Source organism: Salvia hispanica, chromosome 4 (assembly GCF_023119035.1).
Source record: "Salvia hispanica cultivar TCC Black 2014 chromosome 4, UniMelb_Shisp_WGS_1.0, whole genome shotgun sequence".
Lineage (NCBI taxonomy): Eukaryota > Viridiplantae > Streptophyta > Magnoliopsida > Lamiales > Lamiaceae > Salvia > Salvia hispanica.
In genome coordinates this window covers 18,496,887-18,514,484 of record NC_062968.1, presented here as the reverse complement: position 1 = coordinate 18,514,484, position 17,598 = coordinate 18,496,887, and the positions used below count along the sequence as shown (strand labels likewise).

General features: G+C 43.5%; 2 protein-coding genes across 2 annotated transcripts; one reads left to right on the top strand and one right to left on the bottom strand.

Moving 5' to 3' along the window:
- The first annotated feature begins 1,163 nt into the window (after positions 1-1,163).
- LOC125224518 (probable receptor-like protein kinase At1g33260) lies at positions 1,164-2,690 on the top strand. Its single transcript, XM_048127929.1, has 2 exons — positions 1,164-1,749; positions 1,883-2,690. Exons 1-2 carry the CDS (start codon positions 1,365-1,367, stop codon positions 2,521-2,523), a joined length of 1,026 nt encoding a protein of 341 aa, XP_047983886.1. The 5' UTR covers positions 1,164-1,364; the 3' UTR covers positions 2,524-2,690.
- A 6,499-nt stretch (positions 2,691-9,189) lies between these two features.
- On the bottom strand, positions 9,190-10,317 carry LOC125220539 (cell surface glycoprotein 1-like). Its single transcript, XM_048122701.1, has one exon. The coding sequence runs from the start codon at positions 10,315-10,317 to the stop codon at positions 9,190-9,192; it is 1,128 nt and encodes a 375-aa protein (XP_047978658.1).
- Between the last annotated feature and the right edge of the window lie 7,281 nt (positions 10,318-17,598).

The following is a 17,598-nucleotide window of genomic DNA, read 5'->3' as shown; positions in this document are numbered from 1 at the left end:
AATAGTTATTGATAAAAGTCATGCAGCAGAGTAGGTAAGAAGGGAGAAATGGAATAAATCAAAATAATATATGTATGTTAACAACTGAAAGATACACACTCTATTACTCTTTTATTCAAACAAGAAGGAGAAATGGATTTATTTAAAACTATCAAATAAAAGATACTCACCATAATCTTTAATTCAGACATCAGCATCGAAGCAGCTATTAGAAATTCTTTTTATTTATTCTTCTTAATTACTCTGTTTGTTTATGGTATAATAGCATTTTTTAAATATATCTACGATTGTGCAATCAGCCAATCACATAATACATTAAAGAAGAGACCACGTCATCTAGAACTAATTAACTTAAATACCAACTTAAATTTCAGTAATTTAATTTTTTTTAAACTAATCCTCAATAATGCTAAAAAACATAAAACAAATGCAATAGTTAGCAAAACAATTGCAAATGAATAGTCAAAACCTCTAATTACACCGTACACACTAATCCCCTTGCCGAAAATCACAAACGGATCAACTCCAATAAATATGTGATGAAGTACACATGGATTAATCAATACAGTACTATATTTAAAAAAGAATTTTCAATTATAATTAATTATAAATTGATTTGCATGATAACTTTATAAATAACAGCGAAATTTTTTGTCATGTTTTATGCCAAAAGAATTGGCTGATTGGGACATGGGAATGGGTTAGTTAAATTTTTTAATTTATCTTATTTATTTGCATATTTGTTAGTTATCTTAAACTCTATATTTTTTTATTTATTATTAAGTTAAGTCAATAGTTTCACCGTGCACGAAGAGCAATTTATTTAGATGACGAATCTAGTTTAATTAATGAAGGCGTGTTAATACAATGTCTTTGGCAAGAGACATTCCAACCGCAACTCGACCCCACCCTTGATTAGGTAGCTTCGCCGGCTCTCATTAATTATATCAATAATCCACATTTTAAAACAAGCTTAAAATAACTTAAACCAACAAAACCACTCATATTCTTTGAACACACCAATGTTCACACATAAATTAATCCCACACCTCATAAAATAACTCTTTTCAGCTCTAATTCTCTGACATGCTCAATCGGTCAAAATCAGTGGTTGTTAGCAACTAAAACTAAAATAAATTTATACGCAGGATTCATGAGTTCCTCACCTTCCAACACTAATTTAAGCAAACATGATTTGCAGGAATCCACACACAATTTCTTGTCTGTGGGGGCCTTAGCCTCCTTCCTCGTTTCACCCTTGTGCTCGTTTTCCAACGATTTCCTAGAAATTTCCCAAAAGCAAACCGATATATATATTGATATTGCTACTAATTAAGCAAAGTGATAGTAGCATATTATATTCAATGGGATTTGTGAAGTTTTTGAAGTTCCTCCGTCTCAAGGTGAGAGGGAGGAGGGCGGCGGAGAGGGTTGCGGCCGTTGATATTGGCGGAGAAGGAGACGTCGGAGATGAGATTTGCTACAAATTATTCAAAGGTGAAGGAGCGATTGTGTATGCTTGGGAAGAGATTAGGAAATTTACGATGGATTTCGCAAGTGTGATCGGATATGGAGGTTTTAGTACAGTTTATCTTGCTAAACTCTCGAATTCGTCGACGGCGGCGGTGAAGATCCAGTTTCGCTGCACACAGCGTTTGAATGAAGCTTACAAGCAGGAATTGGAGATTTTGCTTCGAATCAACCACCCTTATATTGTCAAGCTGCTTGGCTATTGTGGTGAAGATAGAGGTAAAGAAATCCTAAATATTATATAGAAAAAATGAAAATATTATATTCAATTTTGATCAAAAAGAGCAAAGAAATCCAACTACTTCATTTTTATTTACAAATTGGTATTGATTTATGTTTAATAAATTTGCAGAAGAAGGCACATTAATATTGGAGCACGCAGTGAACGGCAATCTTCATGAAAAGCTACATAGTTCAATCTCAAGCCTCTCATGGCGGAGAAGGATGGCCATAGCCTTCCAGCTCGCCACCGCCATAGATTATCTCCACCAAAACTGCATCATCCACTGCGACATCAAATCGTCCAACATCTTACTCGACGACAAACTCAACTGCAAGCTCTGCGATTTCGGCTCATCGAAAATGGGCTTCGCTTCACTAGTAGTCTCTTCAAATTCGAAGAGCCGAGCTGCGATGCTCGGCTCTCCAGGCTACACCGATCCTCACTACATGAGGACCGGGCTCGCCTCCAAGAAGAGCGACATGTACAGCTTTGGAGTGATCCTGTTGGAGCTTGTGTCCGGGATGGAAGCCCTCGACCCGTTGAGTGGGGAGAGGCTGACCGCGAGGGTGGGTCCCGCTCTTCGAGATATGGAGAAGGTGGTTGAGATGTTTGACCCGCGGCTGAAAAGCCGCGGAGATTTTGACTGGGAAGAGGCTAAGGCAGTGGCTGAGGTGGCGGCCACGTGCCTTAGCGATTCCCCGGCTCATCGGCCTTCGATGTCGGATGTCTTGATCGCTTTGAGGAAGGGAGTTTCATCGATATCGTATTAGGTTTGATGAGAAGATATGTTTTTTGTATAGAATTTGATCGGGTTGCTTGGTTAGGGTTGATGTATTTTTATCTTGTAATTTGTAGGACATCCGGTACATGTTATAAGTGTATATTAGTGATGTTGCTTTATATATAAAAGGAAAAAAAAGAAGAATATAAAGTGTGACCTCAATCATATCATATATATTGGCAATTTTACAAAAACTCATCTAGTCTTTTTTCATTTAGTGGCTAAACAAGTTCATCAATTTTTGATGATGTACATAGTTATTTTGCATAACTCTTTCATCCATAGAAATCATTAATGAAAATAAGATCGATGGCTAATTCCTCTTCGAATTGGCAATAACCACGACATTATGCAAAGTTCATATACTGAAGAAATGTGAGATTAGTGGTTAGTAGTTGTATATTGGTCAATCATTTTCCAAGAAAAGAACTCAAATATATCTTCTTCTTCTTCAAGACACGAGAAACCATTTCTCTGCAACTTAAGAAATTTAAGTTTCAGCCCTTTTTATCATGTAGTTTCCATCGATTTAATCTTCCACATTACTAATTTGGTGAGAGTTGAACTTGATTTTTCAAAATTTTGAAAAAATTGTAAATAGGAAAAAAAAGGAAAATATAAATTTGGGTAGGGGCTTAAGCCCCTCCCCCTCTCTTATTGCGCGTCTGCCAGTGGGTCAATCGGTTCGCATTTATATTTATATGCTAACTAATTAGGAGTATGCTTTACTTGATATCTAAATCAACACATTATATTAAATATGTCAACACAATATATTGTATTGATTTAGTTAGCAAGTAGCATGTTAAGTTAGTTACTTCCATTTGATTACATTCATCGGGTCAATATTTGTATATATACAGAATTCAATTCTAAAGGTGTACGTAACTTGCCTTTGTTTTTAAAAGTTACTTAGCCCGTTCTCCAATCTTCTGGATTACGGTGGAAATTTGTCACAAATTTAGTGAATTCTTCTTAGACTACTCTACAAAGTGTGCATATTAATTATATTTTGCTGTTTACTAACTTGAGTTGATTATTGTCATCGAATCGTTCTTGTTTGGTGCTTCTGTGAGTTCACATAGAGATCAAATATGGCATACGCCACCATGATTTCTCTCATGAACACAATCAAACGTCTTGTCAATTTTCATGAACATGGTCTTAAAGATGGTAATCGAGAGAGACGAGATTCATATGGCTAAACATAGTGATAAAGAGGTTTTTCGAGTAGAAGATTATTGTATTTCTTTGTTGTGTGTTACAATGTGATTCAACACCTTATTATATAGGTGTGAAGATAAGCTATCTATGGAAAGCACAATTAATTGTAATCAATCTATTCTAGGACAATAATGCAATCAATTATTCTCCCATTATTCTCTCAATCTTCTCTTATTCTCTCAATCTTCTCTCCATTTGATATGCTTTGACACTCCCCCTCAAGTTGAGCAATGGTATCTCCAATGCTTAACTTGCCCAATATTTCTTTGAACACCTTTGGATGAACTGCTTTGGTCAATATGTTTGCAAGTTGTTCTTCAGAACGGACAAAAGGGAATTCAATAATTCCTCCTTCCAGTTTCTCTTTGATGAAGTGCCGATCAACTTCCACATGCTTCGTTCTATCGTGTTGTACTGGATTTTCTGAGATGCTAATGGTCGCCTTATAGTCACAGAACAGCTGGCTTTTTCGAGAAGGTGGGAAGCCAATTTCCGTGAGCAATCTCCTTAGCCATAAGATTTCTGTGAGTCCACTTTTCATTCCTCGGAACTCAGCCTCGACGCTAGATAGAGCTACAACTTTTTGTTTCTTACTCCTCCAAGTAACCAGGTTACCTCCGATAAAAGTAAAGTAGCCTCCCGTAGATTTTCTATCCACCGGATTACTTGCCCAGTCAGCATCCGTATAATATGTGTCACTCGATCTAACAGGTCCAGAGGATTCGACTAGACTTCGAAGGCTAGAAGATCGTGGAACTATCAGAAAGGGGTCGTTGGGTGCACTCTGTCCCTTCAAAAACCTCAACCCACTATACTACAACTTAGCACAGGGAAGTAAAGGATCGATCCCACGAGGAAGCAGGTGTTACGGAACTGCATTTGAGGATGTTTTGGAAAAGAAAGGGGTTGGCTGCTGCCACGCAATTTTTGTGGGTCGAGAACTTAAAACTACTGGGTCTGAGAGATAAGCGAAACTTTACTCTACCTATCGGGTCTAATAGATCAGGAGAACTTTACTCTACCTACTCGGTCTATGGGTCTAAGAAACGAAAGCGTACGGAACATACATGACTCAGAGAAAATGAGATATTTTTAAGTTCTAAGACAACTGGGGTAAACTTAACTAGACAGACTTTCCTAATTTGGACAGACAAGCATAAAGCGAAAAGCAAGACAAGTTTCCTTAAACTACCAGGGTCTGGAAAAGCATGCAGAAAAGTAAAAGAGACAAAGTAGATCGTACTGACAGGTCTAGCAGATATGCAGAAAAAGTAAAGTACATGCAGAAAAGTACTGACATAAAGCAGATCTGGTTCTAACTACCAACAACTTCATCTTCTTCGGGAATCAAACGAGAATAGCAGAGAAAACAGAGTATTAAACACCATGAAAACAGAGCAAACCTTAAATCTAAACTTAAAACGAGAAATTAAAGCCTAAACTAACAGATCTACGCTACTGGACCTAAAGGATGCAGAAACAGAAAGTAAATAGCCATAATCATGCATAACGTAAACATCAAGCACCAAATATGCGAAACTCCAACTCCGAAACACCAAGATTCAACAAATCCAAACATCTTCATATGCAAATTCCCAACCTCCAACAACAAACACAGATCTCAGCTCCAAACATCCAACAACAAACAAGAACGAAAGCTAAAAACAAGAGATGAACATAAACTCAGAGATATTCAACCAAAAGCAAACATAAACTTCCATAATAACTAGAAATAGGTCTGAATCCAGTAGATCAAAGCAAGAAACTAGAGTTGCGAAACTTAAAAACCAACAAGGTACTAAACGAAAGCAAATAAAATTGTTTCTTCGCCTCCACAAGGCGGTGTTACACAGCAAAATAACAACGATGACGATGAGAACCACGGTGGCCAGAATCCTCCATGTCCAAGTGCGCAGCAGTCGAAGATGAAAATTTGAAGTAGAGAACTAGAACTAGAGCTAGGAGAGCGTAGAAGTGGCTGTTCACGGATCTTGTCTTGTTCTTCAAGGTTGAGCTCTTTATATATGTGAGGCTCTGATCCCTAGGGTATCCCCTCTGGTGATTTTACGCTCCTGCCCTTGAGTAAGACTCTTTAAAATAATTTGCTCTCGCTCCATTCTGCTCCTGTCGCCAACTTTTGATTCTCCCAGGTCCGAACGACGACTTCTGATTTTTGCTTCAATTTCATCTCTTTTGCATCTGCCAGGTCAGGTAACAACAACTCCTGGGTCCGACAGATTTACTACGCACCTGAACTCAATAACGCACATTAGCGCCCCAAATGCACAGAATTTTAACCCTAAACCGATGCATGAAACGAGCCTTATCAAACTGCTCACACTTAAACCATACTTGCCCTCAAGTATGAAGACAAGAAAAAGGAATAAGGCACGTTTCAATGCATGGTTTCCCCTTAACCGACTCTACTAAAAAAAAGAAAAAGACTCAAACTACTAGACCTAGACGCTAAGGACTTAGACAAAGAAAACAGATAAAAACACATATCAACACATAAACATATAAATGCATAAACTGGTTTATTTTCTAGCAGCCATCCCCACAAGATTAAGGTCAATTCAAGAACCTACAGTCTCCGAATCTTCCCCTTCCCTTCTTCTATCTAATCGGCTTGTCAGTTTGTCAAGATAGCCCCTAACTTCACTAACTGTTGGATTCGCTCGATCACTCATTCCTCACCAGGGATGTTAGGATCGTTCGCTCTTTATATGCCATACCACTGATGCCTCGGGTCAGATAGTTCCCCTGTCTTAGCTCTTATTATAATTTTCTCCTTCCCTCCTGGACTTCGTCCAGCTTATACCTCCCTGGACTTCGTCCAGCTTATAACTCCAAATTTATTATTATTATTTTATTTTTTTTTTTTTTTTTTATCTGGACCTTGTTCCAGTTTATTCCTCCCTTTTTAGACCCTGGACTTCGTCCAGCTTATACCTCCAGTACCCTTCCCCTAGGCCCGAGAGGTTACTTCTATCACCAAAAATTTTCTCCTTCTAAGTTCTTTCCCTAAGCATCAAGTGGCAGCCCTCTCATTTTGTGTTAGTATGAAGTGTTTAAGGCTTATAACTCACTTTTATGGAGGGCTTCACAACTAGATTAGTCGAGGCATATTCTATCGTCCTTACTTCATCCAAACCGATTTTGATTTATTAAGGAAAAGGGCATCAAAGTTGACATGCATTCTCTCTTCAATCACTCTCACTAAGGGGCTTTGCTTTCTATTCACCAGTTATGCATAAACACATAATTTCCTACTAACTGACTACTACTAACTCCTAGACCTAGTAAACAGACACATATAATTGACACTAACTTGCACTAACTCCCTCCCCCCTCCCACTTCACCATGCTTGTCCCCAAGCATTTTTTGTGAAGTGGAAAACAGGGCTAAGTTAGTGCGACACCTAACAGACTCACAAAACACATATTATAAAAAAAACAAACTTCTCACACTTAGACCGAGCATCGGGCTAAGTGGGAGAAGGTACACAAATTAACAGACACCAAAGCATGCTATATAAAAACAAACTTCTCACACTTAGACCGAGCATCGGGCTAAGTGGGAGAAGATAGCTAACACATATATACATAAAGATAACACAAGTATTCACAGACACATAAAAAAAACGGCATGCTTTGTAAAAAAAACGAACTAAAACATAAAAAGACATAAAAAAAAAACTAAAATTTAAAATTACTTGGTTGGGGGGGGTCAATTCTGGCTCTGGTCCCCCGTGGGACCAGACTTCTTGGGCATCGTCTTTGCTTTCTTCTGGCTGGGCTTGGGTTCATCATCCTTTTTGGCCTTCTGTTCCCCTGGCCTGGGGGTATCCTTCTTCACTGGTACGCTGGTTGTGGTCTCACTGTCCTTTCTCTTCTTCTCTGGTGGCATTCCTTGGGTGCTGGGGGCTGGCTTCTCTGGGGTAGCTCCTGGGGTCAGCTGCCTAGATTCTGTGGGCAACTTGGGAGGCATGCGCTGCTGCTGGGCCCGGAGGATCTTTTGGTCAACCACAGTGACCATTTTCATCATTGTCTCCACGGCCTGGGCCATCTTGTCAGCTTGCGCGGCCATCATCTCCCTCTGAGCCACCGCCTCTTGGTGCAGCTTCAGCAAGATCTCTTGTTGCTGCACCGTATTTGCTCCCAGCTTCAACATCGTTTCCTCCATTCTTGTTTGCCACCCTTCGTTTGTCGTTTTCTCATCACCTTCTTCATCCACCTTCTCTGTCTTTATCTTCACTCCGTCAGCTTTCCCTACTTCGTAAAATCTCAACACGCCGTCCTTCATTATCGTCAATCCCTTGTTGAAGAAGAACGGGAGATCGAAGTATCCTGGGTCGCTACACATTGGCAGGTTGATGACCGAGTTGGCTATCTTCATTGACACATTTCTCTGGAGGTATGCTCCCAGCAAGTTGCACGTGTAGAGATGGCGGTCGGAGTGAGTTCTGACTCTCTGGCACGCATAGGCAGTCCAGTACCCGAGGTGGACCTTCACATTGTTCAGCATGCACCACATGAAATACAGCTCTGGAGTAGTGAGGGTTGCACCCACTTGACCCAAGAGATTGTACCCGATATATACTTGTGCCAATCGGAGTACAGGGTCAGTGATGTGTATCCCCTTCGATGTGCTTGTCTTGAACTTGGCCACCTTCTTGTGGGCAACCATCCTCCAGGCCTCCTCAGCATCGAAGCCAGCTGTATTCTTGGGCGCGCCGATCTCTCTCTCATTCCACGCTCCTTCTTCCTCCTCCTCGGGTGTCAGTAGTCCCAGTCTCAACGACCACTCCCTTATACTCATCTCCATCTCCTCGTTGAATATCCTGAAGGAGATTGTGTCCGCATCGAGATCCGTAGATTGTTTGAACTTGAATGATGTGAAGAACTCCTTGGCCAGAGCCACCGGCACCTCCGCATTGCTGTGGTTGAGAAGCCACTCAAACCCGATGCTTTTGAAGTAGGAGATGAACTTCTTCTCCACTCCTAGTTCCTCCAGGTCCGAGAGGCACAACTTCTTTCCGGACTTCGCCGATTTTCCATTCGTGGCTCGGCCATCACATGCCTTCTGCAGCTTTGGGTCCTCAAACTGGACCATGGCTTCCAACAACCTCTTGGTCACAAGGACCTCCATCGTCTCAAACGGGCTCTCTTCCACGGCTGGTATCTCAGCCTCCTCTTTGTCTGTTGGATGGGCAAACGGCACACGGATCGCCTCCGGCTCGCTAATCACCACAGTGGTGTTTGCGGGGCGAGATTTCTTCTGCTGGGGCTTAGCAGTATGCTTCCCCTTCCTTTTCCTCTCAGCCTCGTATCTCGTCTCCATAGCCTCTGGAGAGATCTCCTTCTCAGCTGCCACAGTCTCCTGGACCGGGGGATATCATCCTCAGTCTCCTCTATGTCCTTCCAGCCTTCAGGCGCTTGGATCTGCCTGCCTCTGCCTCATCCACTTGCTTTCTATTCGACGGGATTGCCTCCTCGTCATCCTCTCATCCGTCGGAGTTACTTGGTCATCAGTAGTTATATCGTCCACCACGACGATGTCAGTCTCTATTTCTTCACAAACATTCTCGGCATCTTGCTCATCGCCGTCTCTTTCTTCCTCCTTCTCAACATCCTCTCCTTTAGCCTTTTCTTCCTCCTCAGTCTCCTTCTCAGCAACTTCCTCATCAACACTCTCACCTTCCTTCTCAGCCTCCTTGTCAACAACTGCCTCACCTTCTTCACCTACGCTACCTTCACTACCCTTCCCATCATCCTCAGTCTCCTCTACACCCTGTTCCTCCGTCTCTTCCACATCCCCTGTTTCTTCTTGCTCCACTTCCTCTACTTTGTCACCCTCCCCACCATCTTCACCCTCCTCTTTTTCCCCTTCGTCCCCTGACCCAGCGGCCTCTACATCCGGTGTTTCTTCTTGCTCACCTAGACTACCCCCTCCCTCCTCTCTCTCTAATTCCTCCATACCCATCCTATCACCCTCCTCAGCATCAGTTTCTTCTATATTTGCAGAGGGTTCGGCGTGGGGCTCAGTTTCTGTTTGAGGAATAGTGTGTGGGGGGTTCGTCTCTTGAGTTAGGGTTTCGGGTAAAATTTGGGGGTTTTCTGTGTGTGTGGGTAAGGCTTGTGCAGTGGGTGTTTCGATTAATGTATGGGGTCTTGGTGGAATTGTAAGTGGGGTTAGGGCAGGAATTACCTCTTCTTGTTTCCGGCATGCCTCCGACATTTGTGCGAAGAATTTGCTCGCCTTCGGCCCCTTCCCGTACTTCCTCATGAATTCTTGTATGATTTCCTCGGGATCCGGTTCTACTTCTTCGGATTTCGCCTCGGCGGGGTTGTCTTGTCCGATGTTTTGCTGTGGTTGCACTTCGGTCGGTATGGGCTGCGGTGGAAGTTCCGGTGGAGTGGGGTTTTCTTCTGGTGGCGGCGTGGGTGTTTTCTCTGCCATGGGAGCCGAACTCGTCGCCTCCGTCACCTTCTTTGTGGTCTTTTTCTTTGGTGGGTTTTTCCCGCGGGCTGTGCGCACCGATGGATTTCCCTGCATCTTTATCTACTGTGGTGGTTTACGGCGGTGTCTTTGTGGTGGTGGCTAACGGCGGTGGGTTTGATGTTTCTCGGATCTGCAGAGAGAAAGAAAAGTTTGGGAATTAGGAGTTATGAGAAAATAATTTTAGGTGAGGGAAGTTAATTAGTTTTTTAGGGAAGTTATTTTAGGAAAAAGAAAATAAAAGGAAAATAAAATAATTAAAAGGAAAAGAAAAGGAAAAGGAAATAAAAATAAAATAAAAAAAGGAATATTATGATTGGCTGCAGGCGAACGGTCGCGTCTCTGACGCGAGCAACCGTACGCCTCGCCAGCTTTTTAAAATTCAAAATTCAAACTTCCCCCTGATTTTCCTCACTTCCCTCTGACCTGGTAATCCGAAACACTTAGTAAAAATAACGAAATTTGCTGAACGTCTGGGTCAAAGAGATGAGCCTTTCACACTTGTGCATTTCCACAGACGATCAGAATTTTCAAAAATCTTTTTGGGTTTTAGAAGTATATAATTTTTTTGTATTTTCATAAAAAAACTTATTCATGTTATTTACACCTAAATGTTTAAATATTCTTGGGAATTAACTGGTCCAGTCAGCTGATCGAAAATTTTACCCTATCTACCTGACCCAGTAATTCCCGAAGAATATTTAAACATGGCTTACTAGGCAATAGTGGAAGGTGTGTGGAGTGGAATTTCTTCCACTTCACACAACTCCGAACTATCCCTAAACACTTTCACTCTATGACCATTAACAAGGAACGGAACAGAGTTAGCATTGACTCCCTGAATTTCCACTGCTCCATGCGGTCGAATGCCAACGATTGTGTAAGGCCCTATCCATTTTGACTTCAGCTTCCCAGGCATGAGCTTGAGCTTTGATTGAAAAAGGAGTACTTTCTGCCCAACCTGCAGCTCCTTGACCCGGAGGTTTTTATCGTGCCAGAGTTTGGTCCTCTCCTTATACCACATGGCTGAGTCATATGACTCCATCCTCAATTCCTCCAGTTCCTGCAGTTGCATCTTCCTCTCTTCCTCACAGGCATGAGCCTTCATGTTCATTTCCTTGACTGCCCAATATGCTTTGTGCTCTATCTCCACGGGCAGGTGGCACATTTTTCCAAATACCAATCTGTAGGGTGACATTCCTATTGGTGTCTTGTAAGCGGTTCTGTAGGCCCAGAGAGCATCGTCTAGACGTTTGCTCCAGTCCTTTCTCGAGGTATTCACTGTCTTCTCTAGGATGCCCTTTATTTCTCGATTCGAGATTTCAGCCTGCCCATTGGACTGGGGATGATACGGAGTAGATAACCGATGGTGGACTCCATACTTTCTCATCAGCGCTTCAATCGTCCTATTACAGAAGTGAGTCCCTTGGTCTGAGATGATCGCTCGGGGCACGCCATACCGGTTGAATATATTGGCCTTTAGGAATCTTGAGACTTCCTTCGCGTCGCTTGAACTTGTAGCTTTGGCCTCGATCCACTTGGACACATAATCTACAGCAACCAATATGTACGTATTTCCATACGAAGATGGGAATGGGCCCATGAAGTCCATGCCCCAAACATCAAAGATCTCGCAAACTATTATTGGAGTCTGTGGCATCTCATCTCTCATAGAAATCCCTCCGGTCAGTTGGCACCTACTGCAGTTCTGGCAGAACTCATAAGCATCTCTATTCAGCGAAGGCCAGTAGAAACCGCTATCCAGAACTTTTCTCGCCGTTTTTCTTGGGCCGAAATGTCCACCACACGCTAGTGCATGGCAATGGTTTAGCACGTCTCTTTGTTCCCACTCTGGAATACACCTTCTTATTACTTGATCTGGACCCATTTTCCAGAGGTATGGGTCATCCCAAAAGTAGTACTTGGAATCGCTTTTAATCTTCATCCTCTGGGCCCTAGTGACTTCTTGTGCAGTAGGTAGTTCTCCAGTGACCAAATAATTCGCCAGGTCAGCGAACCAAGGCTCGTCATTCAGCTTGCCTTTCCGTTTCTCTGACTCCTCGGGCCCAGTTAATGCTAATACTGCTACCCATCTGATTGGTCTAGTGGATTCCCCTAAGTAGTACAAGTGCTCCTCTGGAAAAGCATCAGGGACGGCTTCCTCATCTTCTCCCTGGGTAATTCTGCTTAAATGGTCAGCCACTCTATTCTCGGTCCCTCTCTTATCTCTGACTTCCCAGTCGAACTCTTGCAATAGCAGCACCCATCGGATTAGCCTTGGCTTTGATTCCTTCTTGGCTAGAAGATACTTAATGGCTGCATGGTCAGTGAACACTATGGCCCTTGACCCCAGTAGATATGGTCGGAATTTTTCAAATGAGTACACCACAGCCAGCATCTCCTTCTCGGTGGTGTCATAGTTCTTCTGGGCCTGGTTGAGAGTCTTCGAGGCGTAAAATATGACATAACTTTTTCCTTCGATTCTCTGGCCTAAAACTGCTCCTATGGCAAAATCACTCGCATCGCACATTACCTCGAAGGGGTAATCCCAGTTGGGCGAGCGGATTATCGGGGCTGTGACCAAACGATCCTTGAGTAGCTGGAAGGCTTCTTCACATTTATCATCAAATTTAAACTCCACATCATTCTGCAGAAGTCGTGTTAGGGGCTGGGCAATTTTTGCGAAGTCTTTTATGAACCTTCGGTAGAACCCTGCATGTCCCAAGAATCCACGAATTTCCTTCTGATTCGTTGGGTATGGAAGCTTAGAGATGACTTCCACCTTTGCTTGATCTACCTCGATGCCCCTCTCTGATACAACATGTCCCAGCACTATCCCCTCCTTGACCATGAAGTGGCACTTCTCGTAGTTTAGCACCAGGTTCTTCTTCCTGCATCTCTCCAAAACAACATCTAGGTGCCCCAGGCAAGCCTCGAAAGAATCTCCATAGACGGTGAAGTCATCCATAAAAATTTCTATGCAATCTTCCAGCAAGTCTGAGAAAATGCTCATCATGCATCTCTGAAATGTCCCAGGTGCGTTGCATAGACCAAAAGGCATTCTCCGGTAGGCATACGTTCCAAAGGGGCAGGTAAATGTGGTCTTCTCCTGATCCTCTGGGTTGACATAGATTTGAAAATACCCACTGTAACCATCTAGAAAGCAGAAGTATTGTTTTCCCGCCAACCTCTCCAGCATTTGGTCGATGAAGGGTAGTGGGAAATGATCCTTGCGTGTGGCTGCATTGAGTTTCCTGTAGTCTATGCACATTCTCCATCCCGTGACTAACCTTGTGGGCACAAGCTCGTTGCGGTCATTCTTGACTACTTGTATTCCTGATTTCTTCGGCACCATGTGGACAGGACTCACCCATTCACTATCGGGAATAGAGTAAATGATCCCCAGGGCTAGCAGCTTCAATATTTCCTTTAAGACTTCCTCCCTCATATTGGGGTTGAGTTTTCTTTGTGGATCTCGGTATGCTTTGGCTCCTTCTTCCAAACGGATGTGATGCATACATAGGTCGGGGCTGATCCCCACTAGGTCAGACAGAGTCCATCCTATTGCTTTCTGGTTCCTCCCCAGCACTTCTAATAGTTTAACTTCCTGCTCCTGGGTCAGAAGGCTGTTGATTATGACAGGCAGAGATTCGCCTTCTCCTAGGTAAGCATACTTCAGACCCGGAGGAAGATTCTTCAATTCCTTCTTTGGAGGGGGTACTTCAGGGGGTAATGGATTTTTCTCCATACCTTTCTTGACCAGCTTGTCCAACTCTGGCAACTTTTCCATACTGGCCAGTTGAACTGATTCCTTGGACCCAGGGGATCTTGCCTCACCACAGAAATCCATTATTGCCTTTGTGATTTCTCCGTCAGATAGCCCTTGTCCCATAATTGCTTCACACCATCCTGCAACTTCTTTCCTCATGGATTCAGTCATTTCCGAGGTGTCCACCTGTTCCTGCAATAGTTCGGTCTCAAGAAACTCCTGGACCAGGGGGTTAATGACATCAACAAAATGGAGGTTTTCCACGTCTAGTGGTTTCCTCATAGCTTCATCAATGCTGAAAGTGAATTTCTCCCCATTGTAATCTAAACAGATGGTGCCATCAAAAACATCGATTATAGTCTTAGCGGTCCTCATAAATGGTCTCCCTAAAAGAACGCCACTAGACTCAGCTGTTTCATTGTCACTCATCTTTATCACATGAAAATCAGCAGGGTATAAAAAATTATGAACTTTTACTATCACATTTTCTAACACTCCTTCAGGGCTAATGCATGATCTATCAGCTAGTTGGATTACCACTTTCGTATCAGTCATTCTCGCTCCTACCAGTTTTTTGTATATGGAAAGCGGTAACACATTAATAGATGCACCTAAATCACACATTGCATGCTCGATTCTGACACCTCCTATAGTGATAGGTAAGGTAAACATACCTGGGTCAGTTTGCTTTGAAGGCATTATCCTTTTCTGAATTACTGCAGATACATTCTCCCCGATCACGATCTTCCCGTCAGATTTTGCCTTGCCTGCAACGAATTCCTTAATGAATTTGCTGAACGGGGGAAGCTTCAAAGCCTCCAGGAACGGGAGGTTGATCTCCAGCTTTCCAAAGATCTCCATGAAATCCACGGGGTTGTCCTTTTTCTTCTTGGCATCTCCTCTGTAGGGAAAAGGTTTCACCCTCTTTATCGTGTTGGTAGGATCTTCCTTAGAGGGTTCTTCCGCCTCTCCTTCTTCTTTTTTTTCAATTTCTACCTCAGGCTCTGGGTCTAAGAAAAATGGGTCTGCCATCCGAGGTAACGATCCTCCCAAATCACCGGCTTGGAGATCATCCTCTGCTTCAACTTCTTCTTTTTGCTGGACCGGGTGGATAACATCCTCGCTCCTTGGCACTGACATTTCATCATTTTCCTTCAGCTTGGGTCCTTCATATGCTTTCCCAGATCTCAGGGTAACCTGGCTGATGTTTGCCCTTTCTGGTGGCTTTACTGAGGCTGGAATCCTTCCCTCATTCCCTCGCATGTCGCTCAGGGACGTTGCGATCTGAGATAATTGCTTTGACATCAGATCCATCGCGGCCTTGTGTTCCTGCTGAGCATCCTGGAGTTTGTGAACCACGTCATTGTTTGCCACCAAGTTGTTTTGCATGTGCTGTTGAGAATTCACTAGGTCATGGACCATATCATCCAGATTCCTCTGGACCCGAGTGTTGGGTTGACTACCACTTGGCCCTTGACCATGATTCGGTCCACCCCCTTGATGCGGGCGAAAATTCCCTTGACCTCCTTGGTTATTGTTGTACTGATTCCCTGGCCCCTGATAGTTGTTGTTCCTCTGGTGTGGGGGTACATATGAGCTTCCTTGGTTATTTTGGTTCCTATTGTTCCAGCTGGATTGATTTCCTTGACCTCCTTGACTCCAATTACCTTGTGCTCCTTGATTCCAGTTGCCTTGCCCCTCTTGACTCCTTCCGGACCAGTTGGGTTGGTTCCCTTGGTTTCCTTGGTTTCCTTCCGAGTTAGTAATCTGGAGTTGAGGGTTTTGATTCCCCTCGGACCACCTAAAGCATGGATTGTCCCTCCATGGAGCGTCTTTGATTCTCCACTGGTTCCAATTGTTGCCTTGATTATTTTGGTTCCAATTTCCTACTGCATTTATATGGGCTGGACAATCCATCCCTCCTTGAGATCCGCAATAATTGTAACCATCCTCTGGACCCAGTGCTTGTTTTTCTTTCTCTGTTGGACCCGGTGAATCGTTCTTCCCTAGGGCAGTTAGGATAGTTTTCTCGAGCTGCTCCATTCTGACATCCATCCTTGCATCCACTCGGGCATCCATCCTTTCTTCATTTTGCACTGTGACTGCATCCGCATTCCCTCTCCTTAGAATGGTACGAGGTGAATCGTATGCCTTTTTTGCATCAATTAATCTTCCCAGTATCTCTCGGGCCTCGCTCACCTTCCTCTTGGTGAAATTTCCTCCACTAGCGGTGTTCATCAGATCTTTGGACTCAGGTTTCGCCCCTTCATAGAATAGATAGTAGGTTTCGGCTTCCATCATCCGGTGGTTTGGGCAAGCGTCGAGCAACCCCTTGAACCTGGACCAATACTGACTCAACGATTCATCATATTCTTGCTTACATTCTTGGATCTCCTTCTTGAGAGCATTTGTTTTGTTAGAAGGGAAGAAGTAATCCAAGAACTCCAACTTGAAGTCTTTCCACGTATTGATTGAGTCGGGTGGCAGCCTTAACAACCACGTGTTAGCCTCCCCCTTTAGCGCGAACGGGATCGCGCGTAATCGATAATCCTCCTCTGTTGCATCGTTGGGCCTCTTCTGAATGCTGCAAAGCTTACTGAATTCATTGAGGAACTCATAGGGGCACTCATTCCTCCGACCCGAGAAAGTGGGGAGAATGCCCAGCACATTAGTTTTGATGTCGATCGCCCTCTGGCGCTGGGTAGAGACGATGGCCTGGGCAGGCTCGCCATCTAAATGGGCAGTGAGCCAGCCGATCTCTGGGTCGTCGTCGCCTGCGTTGGCCATGCTCTCAACGCTTTCCTCCTCTGTTTCTGAGGTTGACTTTGGTTCCTTCTTAACTGACGAAGTTGACTCCTCGTCGCTCTCCGAACTCAGGTGAACTGGATCCCCTGTTGTAAGCCCCGATCTGGTGGTAACTGGGAATATAGTTTCCTTGACCCGCCAACTAGTCTGGGCGCTTCTCCAACCAGGTGAGTTGTTCCAGTGTCCGAACCGGTAGCTCCTGTTCATAAACTGAAAAAAGAAACAAAAGAAAACATGTTAAATAAATTATTTACACCAAAACATTCGCAAGCACACTAATAACACCATGCAATTCCCCGGCAACGGCGCCATTTTGACAGGTCCAAAGAGTGCAGTGCAGGTTTGTGCTGTGATATGTGTCACTCGATCTAACAGGTCCAGAGGATTCGACTAGACTTCAGAGGCTAGAAGATCATGAAACTTATCAGAAAGGGGTCGTTGGGTGCACTCTGTCCCTTCAAAAACCTCAACCCACTATACTACAACTAGCACAGGGAAGTAAAGGATCGATCCCACGAGGAAGCAGGTGTTACGGAACTGTATTTGAGGATGTTTGGAAAAAAGGGTTGGCTGCTGCCACGCAATTTTTGTGGGTCGAGAACTTAAAACTACTGGGTCTGAGAGATAAGCGAAACTTTACTCTACCTATTGGGTCTAATAGATCAGGAGAACTTTACTCTACCTACTGGGACCTAAGAAACGAAAGCGTACGGAACATACATGACTCAGAGAAAGTGAGATATTTTAAAGTTCTAAGACAGCTG